Below are 15,265 nucleotides of genomic sequence, written 5' to 3' on the forward strand. Positions count from 1 at the left end.
AGGCTTAGCCTATGTAAAACTCCTCTCTCTATACGAATGTTCACGGTCTAAGAGCGGGTGGCGGGTAAGCGGGTGTGGTCAGCATTTCCTATTTGCGGCATATCATAATCCTCTGTTTTCCGGAGGTTGATGGTCAATTTCTGGAATTCTGCAAGACTCGGGAATTTCTGTGAGATGTGTTTTCGCCTTCTTACAGGAAGTTGGTGATGCTTTAAAAATCGGTACCTCCAGTTCCCAGAGGCATTAAAATTCTCAATATTTCTTTCATTTGAAATAACAAATTGGAGGTCGGTGGTAGAAATATGAAAGCCACCAAAAACGCCATGAATATCTGAATTCTACTCTTTCATAATGGATATTAAGTCATAATACCGTCTTTCGTTAAAAACACAACATAAATTTAGACTTTAATTCTGTCACAGGCAATAATTATTATACAATACTTATAAAACTAATATGCTGTACAAAACATTCAGTTACCATTGGATATGACATCAATACTATCAAATATATAGATCTTTATAAAACTTGGTATATAAATATATAAACATGAAAATGTGGGCGTATAAAAACATTAGTAACTAATAGACTAGAATAGTCCAGATAAAACAAAATATCAGATAAAAATTACTAAAATTACTTTTGCAGGGTGGCTTTAATTGTTATATAAATTATTATTTAGAGATTTATTCATATGGCAAGCCCATAATCAACTCTCTACACCATCAGATGGCTTTTATATCGAGTGGATTAGACAATGATTGCCATAAGCTTACATAAATTAAGGCTAGCTTCAACCTAGGATGATATCCAGACAGGTTGGCCCAAGATAGGCAATAAATGGATTGGCAATAAATGGATTGGCAATAAATGGACTGACAATCAGGACTTTGTTTATTATGGCAATGGTACTTGACCATGGAAAGTATGAACTGTGGGCCAAGTTTCTATCCATCAATTAAGGCTATTTCTTGTCAAAAACTTCAACAAACAAACATCGTTTAGAGCAACAACAAAATTATTGATATACATGTAATTATATTTGATGTGTTGATTTGTTTTAAAGGGTGTGGATCTGTCGACATTTCAAATTTACAGTGCAGATTAAAACCACTTTAAGATATTAATGATATTTAGTTTTAGACCTAAATCAAAGAAGTACGACTCCAGTAAATGATCGGTTAATTTCTCAATAAAAAAAGGGTTACAATTCCACAATCATCATTAGTAGGTTATTTGATTTGGTTCCATAAACCCAGTATCACCATAGCAACGTAAACTAACACGGCCACTAGGTCGCACTGTTAGCCATGTTAAACTTGCATGAGCTAAAGAGGAAGTAAAACGTAGCCAACCATCTGGAGGGAATTGTAAAGCTCTGAAAAATAAATTATGCATTGACAATATAACTATTACATAGCTGATATAAACTCAAAAATTCAATTTTTTTTTTTTATTTATTTAAATAGCAGGTATATGGATTATTATATCTTTTTCGGCTTAAAACAAGTGTCAATGACAAATGACAGATGGGTGAATAAACAGATTTTGTGCAATGGCATAGTTGTCTGATGTCTGATATGCCATCTATACATTTATGTGGTGCATTTTACGTGAAATATGTATTGAAATCTATTTTTTAAAAAAATGCTATATATCCGGATTGATTAGCCAAACATGAAGTTTTAGAATAATTCGATGTTCAATGATTTTTTTCTAGTGTCATAGATAGAACTAGGAAGCCGACATTACTCAGTGAGAAAGACCAGAAGATCTCAGGATCGTCCCAGTGTTGGCTGAGAAAGATCCTCAAGATTTTCGGGCACGATTCCCCCTTGCCAGTGGTGCAGGGTGGTGGGCCAGACAAGGAACATTGTCTAGTCATTCAGATGTGATGAAAATCCAAGGTTCCGTGTACACATGGGCAAGACAGTGTAAATTCGAAGTAAGAGTGGACTGTTGTGCCGCTGTCCGGGTAATATTTCCCTTATAGCACACTGTGTAGTATATGCCTGTCTTCATTAGCCTAATCAGTGCAAAAGTATGATGTTAAACCCCCCATTTTAAAGATACATTATGGGAGATTCGGTAACAAGTTGGTAGTTCTCACTATAATAGTTAAAAACTACATAATGTAAAGGCAATTTTCTGAAAATTTCAGACAAATTGATCCAATATGAACCGAGAACTAAGCGGATGAAAGTTCCGCTTAGCCTCGATCATCATTACTGAAGTCGGTAAGACAAACCTAATAGTCTCGATTATCCATTTAATCGTTAATCACGAAGGAAAGTTTTGCAGCAAATCGGACTATAATCCAACAAATATCGCAGGCTAGCATAACCATCTAGAGTTCATTATGGTCTGGATAAGTTAATTAATGTCTAATTAATAGTTTTTATAACATTTCAGGCCTAAAGAAAGACCTGCAATAGGCAGATTTTGCTCTTGCATAATGTATGTTTAATTTATAGATAGAACTAAGACAGATAATGAGTTCACCTTATTTCAATACCAAAGTATGTAGTATGTCTATTTATAGCAACAGAGACATGCATTTAACAGAGATGGAAATGAGAGAGAAGTTACCACTGAAACTGTTACAGATCGTGCTTACAGACAGAATGAATCAAATACAAACCTGCAAACAAAATAACCAATAACCATACCATGACAGACAATAATCTCATAACTATCTGTTTTTTGTTCTGGTGTAGCACGGTGAATAAACTGTCTGAAGGCTGCTTCAATTCTTGGACCATGTTGATAAAAAAGCTGAATATAAATGAAAAAGGTATATTCTGAAGATACTTATAGAAAGCAAAGAAACAATACAAAATAAAATTAAATAAATAAGGAACTCAAGAGATAGGTTCAAAGTACAGCCTAAACGGTGCGGGGCCCTGGACCAGAGTAGAATCGCGGCCCGGCCCCTACCGTTACAAAAAAATTATTTTATATCCTTTTGAAACTGCTCACAATTAGCATACGAGTGGTCGCCTACATCACGGTTTTCTACCAATTACAGAGAAGGTTGAGGGATAGCAGACTTACCCAGTCTCCACCCATCATGCCGTTAAACTGATGAGTGGAACTTTTATCTGGAATTTATTAGTTTTTTTTTCTCTTTTTGCTATGAACCACGCTGGCGCTGCCCCCTAAACATTTGGCCCATGCCCAAGCTGGGCTTTTGATAGGTGCCCAACACTTATTCTATGACACAAAATGACTGCACCAGAACACCATGTTTACTGTAAATGGATGCTATTCTTTCAATAGTGAGTTCATTACACACTACAATCAACACTACGAGAGAAAGAGAAATGGGGTTTAACGTCCACTCGACACAAACTAGGTCATTTTTGGACTAACATATGGTTTAATTTTATTTCAATAATTCGCTTGCACGTAGGGGTCTTTAGCAGTGGGAGGAAACCGGAGGACCCGGAGAAAACCCACGAGGTTGGACAGGTGACCCTACTCCTTGTCACGTACAACCGAGGATTCGAATCGCGTAAATTATTAATTTCTGTCCTAGTCCGGACTTTATTCCGTATGCAAATGAGCTTCGTCGTAGATCCCATATAAGGTATATGTTCTAATATGCCAAGTTCTATTATGCATTTGTCTCTTATGCAAAATACAGAACGGAGAAGTGTAATGTGCAAAATAACTATTATACTGTATTTGTATTATTGAAAAGTGTACTTTGTATTTTAACACTGTAACAATGGTATTGTGGAGGAATGGAAATTGCAATTTGTAAAACTAAAATAGGTATTTTGAATTGCTGACATATGCAGTTTGTACAGTGAACATTGAAATAATATTGGCAACGTTATCCTTCCATAGTAGCATATTGTATGGGAAATGCATGTCTTCATTAGCCAAATCTGTGCAGAACGATAGGACATTAAACCCCATTTCATTTTCATTTGAGGTTTACATTGGAATCTACTTACATGTATATATAAAGTAATAAATGTACTTAATTACATACAATTAGAACAACAGTCTTTACACTAAAATAGTACAGGAGGATTAATTAAATCTATTATCTTACATAATCTCTTGGTCTCCAATCACCAGGTGGTTCTGGAGGTATAGGAAAACCTTCATTTAATAAATCGCTTCTTTCAACAGTTAAATCAGGTAAAAACTTATGAATCAAATCACATGTTTCTACGGCTCGGGTCTTCATAGATGATACTAGTCTGGTGTAAGGAAAGTTTAAATCTCTTAATCTTGCTCCAGTTAAATCAGATTGTGTTCGACCTACAGTACATGAGAAAAACAAATTATGAATAAATATTTTTTAATTTACCACGTAATTTATTTAAGTTATGAATTATATCAATTAAATCCAAAACACAGTACATACATATTCATTTAAGTCATTTATGATAGCAAGTTCTAAATTTGGATAGCTGAAACTGTTACATATGGACCTAAAATACCTGAAAGACAATTTTTAAATAACAATATAAGTAAACCTGCATATAGTCCAATCAAGGGACAATTTGATCTTGGCAACAAATATCATAAGTTTTTGATTGCTGTTGACTGTTGAACCATTTATAGCTGAAAATGTTTTTGCAAATGTCTAGGGAGAAAAGAGGTTTATGGTCCAAAGGTCAAACACAAACCAGGTCATTTCAGGACTAATATATGGTGTATTTTTATTTCAATTTTATTTAGCCCAATTGGCATAAAAAAGCAGGATGTTTGGAACGATTGCAGATTTCAAATACTTTTTTGAAATATACATCATAAGTACTTGGATAGGCCTCTAAGAAATCACATGAAATAAAATGGGGATTTATACCATTCTACTTTTCTGTACTGACTGGAATGAAGACGAGCATATGCCATTCTTTTATGTGCACGCCATGCAATATGTACACAAGACTTTGGGGGGGGGGGGGGTGTACCTTCTGAACAACTAGACATTGTTCCTTGCCTGGCCCTCTGTCCTACACCAAGGAGACACCATGCAAGAAAATCCAGGAGAAATTTCTCGGCTAACAACGGTTAGTGAAAAGGGCACCTTAATCACTGACCTTTAAGAAAGGCCTTTTCTAACTGATACACTTTAGACCATAAGGTTGTAATTAATTCACACTTTATGATATAGTTATCTGGCCTGATTGAGAAATGGGGTCACGACTCACTTGCCTAACATTGTGGGCTATCTCTTGGTTTTCCAGTTTTCTCCACCTGCTAAAAACTCCATTAAATTATTGAAATAAAAATAGATATAGATGTACCATGAAGAGGCAAACTAAACAAGTTTATTACCTAGGTCAGTGAGATATTTTTCTTTCTGGGTTTTCGCATGGAGATTATACTGTCCATGTCGTATTAATATTATATGTCTTGTTGCTGTTGGTGTTTGTTTCTTCACATCCTCATCATTCACATCATTATTATTCTCATCTTTCACAGGTTTTACAAGTAATTTGGGATCTCTCCTGAAATATAATGAATGCAGATTTTTCAAGTAATTTTAAGTTTCTCCTGAAATATGAAATGGATTAATTTAATAGATATTCCTGGTTTTAAGTTTCCAATACAATTTTTGCTAATTCTGGGAGTTAGCCTATATCGTGATATTTGGTAGTAGGCTATTGGGTAAATTGCATGCTTCCAGATTATAATAAGCTTATAAGTAAAGATTTCAAAAAACTTATTTGTTTGTTTTGCCCGGACAGCAGCATTACTGCCTACTAATACTACTATCGAATTTCAACTGTCAAGGGATTTTTTACGTGCACAACAGAGTGTATACACAGGACCTCGGGTTTTCGTCCCATCAGAACGACTAGACAGCTGTCCTTCAGGCCATCCGTCCTGTAGCACTGACAAGGGGGAACCACCCTGGAAAATCTGGATAAACTTTCTCGGCCAATGCTGGGATCGACCTCAGGCTAGCGAACCAGCATCTACCCACCTAGCCCCCGGCTACCAATACCAAGTACTGGGACGGCTAAGGCCGTCAGTACTGTCACAGGCTGATTGATAAATTACCTGTCCCAATTGTTATCCCATTTTATTTTGGGGTACTCTAATTGTTCTGACGAATTGGTCCACGAGGCAAATACTTTAAAATCATTCTTCTTGTTCACGTATATACAAATTCCTACAACAGCCACTGTGCTGGCTGCTACGCCAACACCGTATTTCCTCACGTGCTGGAGTAAACGGTAACGGTTTCTTTTCCAACTCATGTTTTCACGCTAAAAATAACTAGACTATAGTTAGGATGATCGGGAGCAGTTCATTTACTAAGTTTCCAAATGTCACACACCAAAATATAAACATCAATCGCCCAAGTTACATTCATTGATATTTTTTTTTTTTTTTTTTTTTTTTGTAACATATTTTAATCATAAACGTCATGGTAGGCTTACCTACCCATTGTCAACCCTAATATTTTTGACCGCAGATATGGAGATACGAAAGTCAACGGGCAATAACTGCTCCCGTGAACACAGCGGCCGGTTCAAAGGTGGGCGTATGTGTAATTTAAACACACCATATATAACCGGCAACTTTGACAGCTGAAGCCATCGGTAACATTTACGAAAAATATGACAGCTAACACATGCTTTGCATTCCGTTCTTGAAAAATGAATTGTCGTTTTGTAAGAAGGTCCAGCATGCAAGATTTTCGATTTTATCTCGTTTTTTATGTCATTTGTGGATTAAAACTGCCCAATTTTCAGAATTTTTTTTTTTAAATGTACCTTCGTGCATTAAAACTATGTTAATACTAATTGTCGAACCCTTTCAGCTACCTTGTACGTGAGCTAGACAAAATCTAAATTTAAAAATTTATGTAAATGGGAGAAAAAAATTAAAATAAGCACCTACCTGTCAAGCGACAGTAGGCCTACCTTATAATAGGGTGTGGTGCAGTAGATAGTTAAACCATGGCTACATGAATGTCGCTAAAAACATTGAAAGATATTTCTATGTGCTTGCTTTGAGCTAAGATTGGTGCCCTTATAGTTTCATCTTGAAAACTCATTTTGTTTATTAATGCCTATAACTTCTTTAAAATAAGATTGAACATTATTACACAACCCAAAGCAGGGAAATAACTGCAAAAATTATCAGTTAAATTGATCAAGCGGGTGTTTTCCCCCGATTTAATGATTCAGCCATGGAAGTTCACTCATAGTTAACGTACGTTTAAAAGCACTGACATGTACATGTAGGCCTACACACATTTTAAATCTTCCTTCAAGAAAGAAGCCGAAAACCTGGAAACTATGAAAATGGGTGAGGTGTATATAAGCCCATGGTTTTCAGTACGAAACCTAGGCATTCTATTTGACGACAACGGTCACATGAAATCACAAGTAAACAACTGTGCCGATCTGCATTTTACTCACTGTACAAAATTGCTAAAATTCGGTCACTACTAAATCGCCTAGAAACTGAGAAACTTATTCATGCATTTGTAACTAGTAAATTGGACTACTGCAACAGCTTACTTATTGGCATCCCCAACTATCAACTAGACAGACTACAATCAATTCAAAATTCGGCAGCTCGTTTAGTAGCACAAGTAAACTGTAGAGAGAGTATCACTCCTATCATTTATGACCTTCACTGGCTTAAAATTCAAAATTATATTATTAGTTCACAAGTGTTTATCTAATCAGGCACCTGTATATTTGCGTGATCTGATTCAATTGTACACTCCTGGAAGGTCAGGCTTAAGATCTGATAATTCCGAACTCTACGCTCTCGTAAGAACAGACACCAAACACACCAATAAAAATTACGGATGGCGAGCCTTTTCAACCATAGCGCCATACCTATGGAATAACCTCCCACAACATCTTCGTCAGCAAAGGGAACTAAGTTCATTTAAGCGTGGTCTTAAAACCCATTTATTCAGCAGGCAACTTTTACCCTAAAATTTTCACTTTGTACCTTATAATAATTGGATGGCTTTTATAATAATTAATGTTTTAACTTAAATATCTCACTTTATCTCTCATCATTTTCATTTAACGTTTTAACTTATATCTCATTTTATTTTATTTTATTATCATTTATATAGGTATCTTATACATTATATTTTTATTTGATTTTGTGATTATGTCTATCACCCAATTTTTAACTCTTGTAAAGCGGTTCTGAAACGAATTGTGTAGAACACTATATAAAAATAAACTATTATTATTATTACTATATGGACAACAGGATGAGTTTATTTTACAATGGCATATTTGGCTCTACCTTTGTGATGTTTTCACGTTAAATGAAAATGTCTGACTAGTTACAGCATAACCTCTTCAAATTTAAGAGATGTTTGTGTCCATGTCATTTATAATTACATGCTAAATTGTAGTTGGGTTTGGCAAAATGAACAAACAACAATAACCAACTGTTGTTTTGAAGAAAAACTTGATGCCACAGCAGCTAGATGCCAGATGTAGTATTATTCTTGCTTGCAGACACTTTTGAAATATATGCTAACGATCTGGCTTATTATGCTTTTAATGCAGTGCACACCATTTGTATAAGCATTTCTGTAGAATCAGAGACTTGAATTCTAATATTGTCACTTTTTTTTTATTTACAATTCAATTTCTTGCATTTTCTTCTAATTTCTGTATGTCTTGTTGGAATAATAAGTTAATATTAGTTGAAAACTGGTATAAATTTAATAATCAGTAAATTTATCAGTACAAAAAATTCATTCTAATACTACAATCATCAAGAATAGGTTACTTTATTTGGTTCCATAAACCCAGAATCACCGTAGCAACGTAAACTAACACGACCGCTAGGCCGTACCGTTATCCATGTTAAACTGGCATGAGCTAAAGATAAACGTAGCCAACCATCTGGAGGGAATTGTAAAGCTCTGAAAAGTAAATAGTTAAAGATTAATTCATTGAATCATAACCATTTTGTTGTGTGTATTGTTTGCTTTGAAAACAATTAAAAGAGAGATGGGATTTTAAGTCTTCTCAACACAGACTAGTTTATTTAAAGGAGCTAAATCACTAATATTTGGCATCTAGAAATGGACACAAATGGGTTGCAACACATATAATAATGTAATATGAATGTATAAAAACTGATTTACATTCACTCATTTCTGTTTTTGCTGTGCAAATTTAATGTGAGTCTTTGGTGACTGGTTATTCCAGTCTACTCTCGTAGTCTTCCCTTGTGAGATATGTTTAGCTTTGTTCATCGAGTCCCTGCATTACAAATGGCACACAAAAGCATTATGGCATGCGATTCGTGTGCCAAGTTTAAACTTTTATTGGATATCAGAAGCCCATTTTTTCAAGAGATAACATCAATGTTGATTTAATTTGACCAATAAGTGGTGTTTGCTGCAAACACTGTTTGCAATGTTAAAGACTGTGGATGATATCGAGTCAAAGACTTGGCTACTTTAAGAACTAACACTAACATACATGTATAGTTTTTTATATCATTATTTCAATAATTTGGGGGTGGGGGCAGAGACCACCGAGAAACATTTAAGTTCATTGGGCAACCCTATTAATACCCTAATTGTTGTTGAGTATAATCAGATTGAAACCATAATACTTACACCAATGTCAGGCATGACATAAAGTAAAGTACATGTTCAAATATTTTTATTCAAATATTATGGCATTATGAGAAAGCATTGAAAGAAAACAATAATTTCATATCAGAATTATGTCCCCTGACACATCAGGGGGAGACAATTTTGCTACAGATTCACTTTTTCTTTCACCAATCTGTGTAGGAATAGTTTTAACAGACAGAATATATCAAATACATGTACAAACCTGCAAACAAAATATCTAATAACATTAGCATGACAGACTATAATCTCATAACTATCGGTTTTTTGTTCTGGTGTAGCACGGTGAATAAATTGTCTGAAGGCTGCTTCAATTCTTTGACCATCTCGATGAAACTGCTGAATATAAATAAGAAATGGCACTGTCTGAGTTTTATATAAAGAAAGCCTACGAATTTGTTCCACACTATAATAACATTAATATATTTGGGATTTTGTCCACAGCTAAATTGCAATTTGAAAGTGCTGCAAGAAGGAAAATTTTTCCAGGGTTATTTTTCAAACTGAAGGTCATTGATTGTCGTAAATGTGCATGTATGCTATTCTTTTATCAGTAGTAATTTCAGAAAAACATCATATTTCACACAAATACAATCATCAATAAACTAAAAGATTATTACAAGGACTATTGTCAAAGTAAATTTTAATTCATCATTTTCAAGGTTATTTTGCAAATTGCGACCGACGGCGCGAGCCCTGCCAGAAAATCTGACCAACATCCATAAACAATAAACACTGTGAGTCAATAACTGGTCCCCAAATAGTAGTGTTTCAGAGAACAATCAAATCGAGAAATGAATCAGTCATGAATGGTAAAAAGGTTTTAGTCTATCCGGTAGCACTAAAATATTTGTCAGAATTTACATCACATTGAGCAATGAATCAGAGTTTTGAATAGTAAAAAGGATTTAGTCTATCCTACATAAGGTATTCGGGTAGCACCAAAATATACATCAGAATGGTCACCCACCCCGCCTATCACAAATTGGATGTTGGAATACACTGACTAAACCTAACCCGTATGTGTTATAGTATTAAACACAAAAACATCATTATAACATAAATAACCCCATCTTTTAAGATCCTAATAAAACCTATATTCTATTAATCTCACATAGACTTCTGGTCTCCAATGGCCGACAGGTGGTTCTGGAGGTATAGGAGCTCCTTCTCTTAATAAATCGTTCCTTTCAACAGTTAAATCAGGTAAAAACTTATGGATTAAATCACATGTTTCTATGGCTCGGGTCATCGTTGAGGATACAAGTCTAGTGTAGGGGAAGTCTAACTCTTTTAATCTACCTCCAGTTAAATCAGCTTGTTTTCGACCTAAACAAAATAAAGATAAAAATAACATTAAACATATTAAAACAGATATATAATCCGGAGAAGTTCTGATACTGATCCAGCAATTTTTGGATAGGGAGAGGGAGGTGGGCCCAAGATTGAACATTCTACCTTTTTTAGTCCATTAGGATCAAAGTTATGGTGTCAGAAGAAGAGTTAGTGTGTTCCAAAAAGTTTGACTGAGCGACAAACCCATTTTAATAAGCCCTGCTTTCTTAGAAAAAAGGAGGATAATTAGTCAAATTCTCGGTTTAGAACAGTAATCACCTAGGTCAGTAAGATATTTTTCTTCATCAGTTTCCCCATTGAGATTATACTGTCCATGACGTATTAATATTATATGTCTTGTTGCTGTTGGTGTCTGTTTCTTCACATCCTCATCATTCACATCATTATTATTCTCATCTTTCATAGGTTTTACAAGTAATTTGGGATCTCTCCTGGAATATAAAATAAATAAATTATATAGGTAAAGATCTATAATCTTAATTATGAACTTAATCAACACTGAATCTGGCTAACAATGAATTTGCAGGCCTTGGAAATTATTTACTAAATGCAAAAGCTTATTTTACCATACAATCTACAAAGGGTGACTCTGAGACACTGATAATAATATATTTGGTCCCCATGGTAAGTCTTTCGTGCAACTAAGCTGTATTCTTAAAAGCAAAAATCGTGGAAGGAAACAAGTCGTTTCGCTAATAAATTTACCTGTCCCAATTGTTATCCCATTTTATTTTGGGGTACTCTAATTGTTCTGACAAATTGGTCCACGAGGCAAATACTTTAAAATCATTCTTCTTGTTCACATATATACAAATTCCTACAACAGCCACTGTGCTGGCTGCTACTACTCCAACACCGTATTTCCTCACCTGCTGGAGAAAACGGTAAGGGTTTCTTTTCCAACTCATGTTTTCACCCCGCAAAACCAAAAATAACTTCGCTGACAAGAGATTGGGGCCAGTTATGTTACCAAATGTAAAACATCAAAATGTGTGCAACCATATCACCCAAATTATATTCTGATATGTTGTTGCTTTTCATACTTTATACTAATTATAATGATATGTCTAATTGAATTACACAATTCCTCTATATCTATTTTGTTTTGTTTAGCAAGAAAGGCAATAACTGCTCCCACGAACATGGCGGCCAAAGTGATTGTGAATGAACTTTTCCCCGATTCAACAATAACTTTAGCTTTATTTAGAAATGTCGAAAATGTGAAAGAGATTAGACAGTGTGTAATGAATGGAACATTTGAAGCAGCAATATTAAAAACATCTATGGTTAGCCTTAGTTCTGTTTACTGGATTGTGAATATCAATAAAGTTGCATGGTCGTGGTGAAATATTGTTTAGAAAGTAAAATTACGGATTGACTACGGTATCCTTCATAGTCCATAATTTGGCATCAGTCTTTTTTTTTTAATAAAATAAGGTCTCTTGAAACGAAAATGTTCAATGCATTAGATTTAGAATAAAGGTTAGAGTATAACTTAGGAATTTATGTTACAATAGGTCTAGGTCTATGAATGATGCTGATGCAATGTCATAATGAGTATTCTTTTTTGCATTTTAAAATGTCAGTTTTCTGTGCCGTTGCATTTACATTAAAAGTCCAAGACAAAATATATTTCGAACAAAGTTTGAAAAAGTTAATTTCAATCAAATAAATAATCATTTATTTAATAAATAATCATTTATTTTATTTTATTAATTATTTATTTATTTAATAAATAATCATTTATTTAATAAATAATCATTTATTTTATTTTATTAATTATTTATTTATTTAATAAATAATCATTTATTTAATAAATAATCATTTATTTAATAAATAATCATTTATTTAATAAATAATCATTTTATCCAGCATTTGTACTAAATGAACATTTGATATGATATTTTCCATTTCAGATAGTTGACCCATTTCAGGTTATAGTAGCTGCTAATAAGGCTGTGCATCAAAATAAAGTTGGTAAAATGATGACTAAAAATGTACACTCTGAGATCTTATTTAATTTATCACCATCAAAAAATGTAGGTTGCTTTTAATACAAAATGATATTTTATTCCCTGATGTTCTTTCATTGATGCAGGCGGACCCATGTCTGATCTTCCTAGACTTAAACTTTCATGTGAACATCAGCTTCCCGTCAAGAGTTATGACATGTAGCTCCTATTCTCAGCCTACAGATCACTCCCAACAAATAGACAATTTAAGGCTTTAAAAAACTGAAATTTTTATGAATTAAATATCAAATAGAATGGTGTTTAACTTTCCCCCAGTTGAATCTTTGAAAGGAATTATATCATTCCATAAATAGTGAAATTCTGTTCGATATTTACAAAGATATATGTATAATGAAATAACAATTTGTCAACATTCTGCATAGGGTGCAGGCGATATTATTTGATTATGTCCCAGTTACTAAATGCCATTCAAAGAATGTTGATATTTTGATTTTGTTTTCCTAATTATAGGTTAAATAATCAAGTTGAGTACAATCAGGCTGTGAAAAAATGTCATAAAAATGCATAAGTGACTTCCAGATTTGATAAAATTCTAACATATCTAGGTTGACACCATCACCAAGTTTTGATCCCATTAACATAATTTTATACTTTCCGAAACTGAGCTCTTTCATTATATTATGAATTTTGATGTTCAGATTTCAGATTCCTTTCGTAAATTTGGTGCAGGTGACACAGATCAGAGTGTGTTTATAGCTGTTGTAGATGATAAAACAGGTCAAACATTGAAGGCTATACAAAACACGGTCAAAGGTCAACAGGTTGATGTAGATGAAGTTAAGCAACTGTCAGATTTAAACAATATAAAAAAGGTATGTCCAAATATACTGATGTCTAGAAAAAAACTGTAGACTACTAAAAACCATGTGGAAAAGATATGTAAATTCAAACTTAGTTCATTAGACTTTACAAATAATGATGGGGTGTAAACAATTTTTTCTTGATATATATATATAGAGAGAAATGGGGTTTAACGTCCACTCGACACAAACTAGGTCATTTCAGGACTAACATGGGTTAATTTCATTTCAATAATTCGCTTGTGCGTAGGGGTCTTTAGCAGTGGGAGGAAACCGGAGGTCTCAGAGAAAACCCACAAGGTTGGACAGACGACTCAACTCCTTGTCACGTACAACTGGGGAATCGAAAACATACCAGTTGACTCAATGACAGGCCTTATGATACAGCGCGCACATGCTAACCATTCGGCCATCCAACCCCCCTTTCTTGATATAATTCTTTTGGATGTAAGTATACTGTATATATGAAATATATGGTTGGTTGGATGGAAATAGAAAATTTGCATTCACATGCTTTCATGCTGAAACCCATGTTCTACAGGTCAGAGTTTTTAAGATTTTCATTTCAAACTTGTTGAAATTGTTCAGCTGGGGATAATTTTTCACGGCAAGGCTTCATGGGTTTTGATATTTTTTTTCCAAACTTGCTGGAGTTGTTCAGAATGTCCTGAGAAAGAACATTATCAAAGTCATGCAACTATTTTTCATAGAGTTACTGTCTTTGTTACTGAAAGCTTGTAAAAACTCTACACTTCAGATTTTAATTTTGAAACTTGTTGAGGGTGTTCAGCAAGTTCTAAGGAGAACCTCTAATACCCCTGTCACTGATCCAATTCAGTTCCACAACAATTTTAGGGTTACTGCCCTTGTTGCCAAAACCTTGTAAAGCCTCTACTAATCTTGCCAGGATTGTCGAGTTGGTCCCAAATAGGATCCCTGTTGAAATATAGATTCACAGAATGTTTTCTTTTAGTAGAATTTCTGTCCCTGTTACTGAAACCTTATAAACATTCTAAGGTCAGTTGTTTTAGATTTAGTATAAGTAGTTGAGTTATTATTTTTTTTTTTGCAGATTTATAAATTAACTGATGCAGAATTTTCCTGGTCACCTCTAGATGCCTTAGTTACCAGAATAGCAGCTAAAGACATTATGACAATATGAAATCTTGTACATGTGACTTATTCACATCGATATATATATGTGTATTTAAAAATAAATGTTACAAAGTATTAAAAATAAAAGAAGAATAATGCAGATTGTGAAAAGTACAATTTTCAATGCCAAGTTCATGAGCAATCGTGTCTTATTTACTGGGCGGTGAAACCAAGAAGTTGGGGATTGTTCATCTTCAACAACTATTACATCTTTGACTTTGACAACAGTGAAATCAATAATTACATCATCATTAGATTTGACTATGATACAGTTCCATATTAAGATGTTACTGAAATGCTGAAACTAACCTAAA

General features: G+C 34.0%; 3 protein-coding genes across 5 annotated transcripts; 1 reads left to right on the forward strand and 2 right to left on the reverse strand.

Annotated features, from left to right (window-relative positions):
* Positions 1 to 497: 497 nt before the first annotated feature.
* Positions 498 to 6,609, reverse strand: LOC130010379 (serine/threonine-protein phosphatase PGAM5, mitochondrial-like). Its single transcript, XM_050554449.2, has 5 exons — positions 6,028 to 6,609; positions 5,299 to 5,471; positions 4,064 to 4,275; positions 2,642 to 2,775; positions 498 to 1,378 (listed from the first exon to the last, which is right to left on the reverse strand). The coding sequence occupies exons 1-5, from the start codon at positions 6,225 to 6,227 to the stop codon at positions 1,225 to 1,227; spliced, it is 873 nt and encodes a 290-aa protein (XP_050410406.1). The 5' UTR covers positions 6,228 to 6,609; the 3' UTR covers positions 498 to 1,224.
* Positions 6,610 to 8,662: 2,053 nt separating this feature from the next.
* Positions 8,663 to 12,074, reverse strand: LOC126825034 (serine/threonine-protein phosphatase PGAM5, mitochondrial). Of its 3 annotated transcripts, none has more exons than XM_050554448.2 (5): positions 11,669 to 12,074; positions 11,222 to 11,394; positions 10,722 to 10,936; positions 9,813 to 9,943; positions 8,663 to 8,884 (listed from the first exon to the last, which is right to left on the reverse strand). In XM_050554448.2, the coding sequence occupies exons 1-5, from the start codon at positions 11,869 to 11,871 to the stop codon at positions 8,734 to 8,736; spliced, it is 873 nt and encodes a 290-aa protein (XP_050410405.1). In that variant the 5' UTR covers positions 11,872 to 12,074; the 3' UTR covers positions 8,663 to 8,733. The 3 variants fall into 3 exon arrangements, with proteins under 3 accessions (XP_050410405.1, XP_055957718.1, XP_050410402.1); XM_056101743.1 differs by having other exon boundaries at positions 9,813 to 9,946; positions 11,833 to 12,054; XM_050554445.2 differs by having other exon boundaries at positions 9,813 to 9,946; positions 11,669 to 12,052.
* Positions 12,074 to 15,051, forward strand: LOC126825036 (EKC/KEOPS complex subunit TPRKB). Its single transcript, XM_050554453.2, has 4 exons — positions 12,074 to 12,249; positions 12,880 to 13,002; positions 13,635 to 13,808; positions 14,869 to 15,051. Exons 1-4 carry the CDS (start codon positions 12,106 to 12,108, stop codon positions 14,956 to 14,958), a joined length of 531 nt encoding a protein of 176 aa, XP_050410410.1. The 5' UTR covers positions 12,074 to 12,105; the 3' UTR covers positions 14,959 to 15,051.
* The last annotated feature ends 214 nt before the right edge of the window (positions 15,052 to 15,265 follow it).

Source organism: Patella vulgata, chromosome 6 (assembly GCF_932274485.2).
Source record: "Patella vulgata chromosome 6, xgPatVulg1.2, whole genome shotgun sequence".
Taxonomy (NCBI): Eukaryota; Metazoa; Mollusca; class Gastropoda; family Patellidae; genus Patella; species Patella vulgata.

Excerpts from the sequence above, each read along its gene's own strand:
- LOC126825034 (XM_050554445.2), bottom strand. The coding sequence starts at position 11,871 with ATGAGTTGGAAAAGAAACCCTTACCGTTTTCTCCAGCAGGTGAGGAAA. Across the intron at positions 11,395-11,668 it reads TGGGATAACAATTGGGACAG|GAGAGATCCCAAATTACTTG; the intron begins GTAAATTTATTA and ends TTTATATTCCAG. Across the intron at positions 10,937-11,221 it reads AAAATATCTTACTGACCTAG|GTCGAAAACAAGCTGATTTA; the intron begins GTGATTACTGTT and ends TATTTTGTTTAG.
- LOC130010379 (XM_050554449.2), bottom strand. The coding sequence starts at position 6,227 with ATGAGTTGGAAAAGAAACCGTTACCGTTTACTCCAGCACGTGAGGAAA. Across the intron at positions 5,472-6,027 it reads TGGGATAACAATTGGGACAG|GAGAGATCCCAAATTACTTG; the intron begins GTAATTTATCAA and ends ATTATATTTCAG. Across the intron at positions 4,276-5,298 it reads AAAATATCTCACTGACCTAG|GTCGAACACAATCTGATTTA; the intron begins GTAATAAACTTG and ends CATGTACTGTAG.
- LOC126825036 (XM_050554453.2), top strand. The coding sequence starts at position 12,106 with ATGGCGGCCAAAGTGATTGTGAATGAACTTTTCCCCGATTCAACAATA. Across the intron at positions 13,003-13,634 it reads ATTTATCACCATCAAAAAAT|ATTTCAGATTCCTTTCGTAA; the intron begins GTAGGTTGCTTT and ends TTTGATGTTCAG. Across the intron at positions 13,809-14,868 it reads ATTTAAACAATATAAAAAAG|ATTTATAAATTAACTGATGC; the intron begins GTATGTCCAAAT and ends TTTTTTTTGCAG.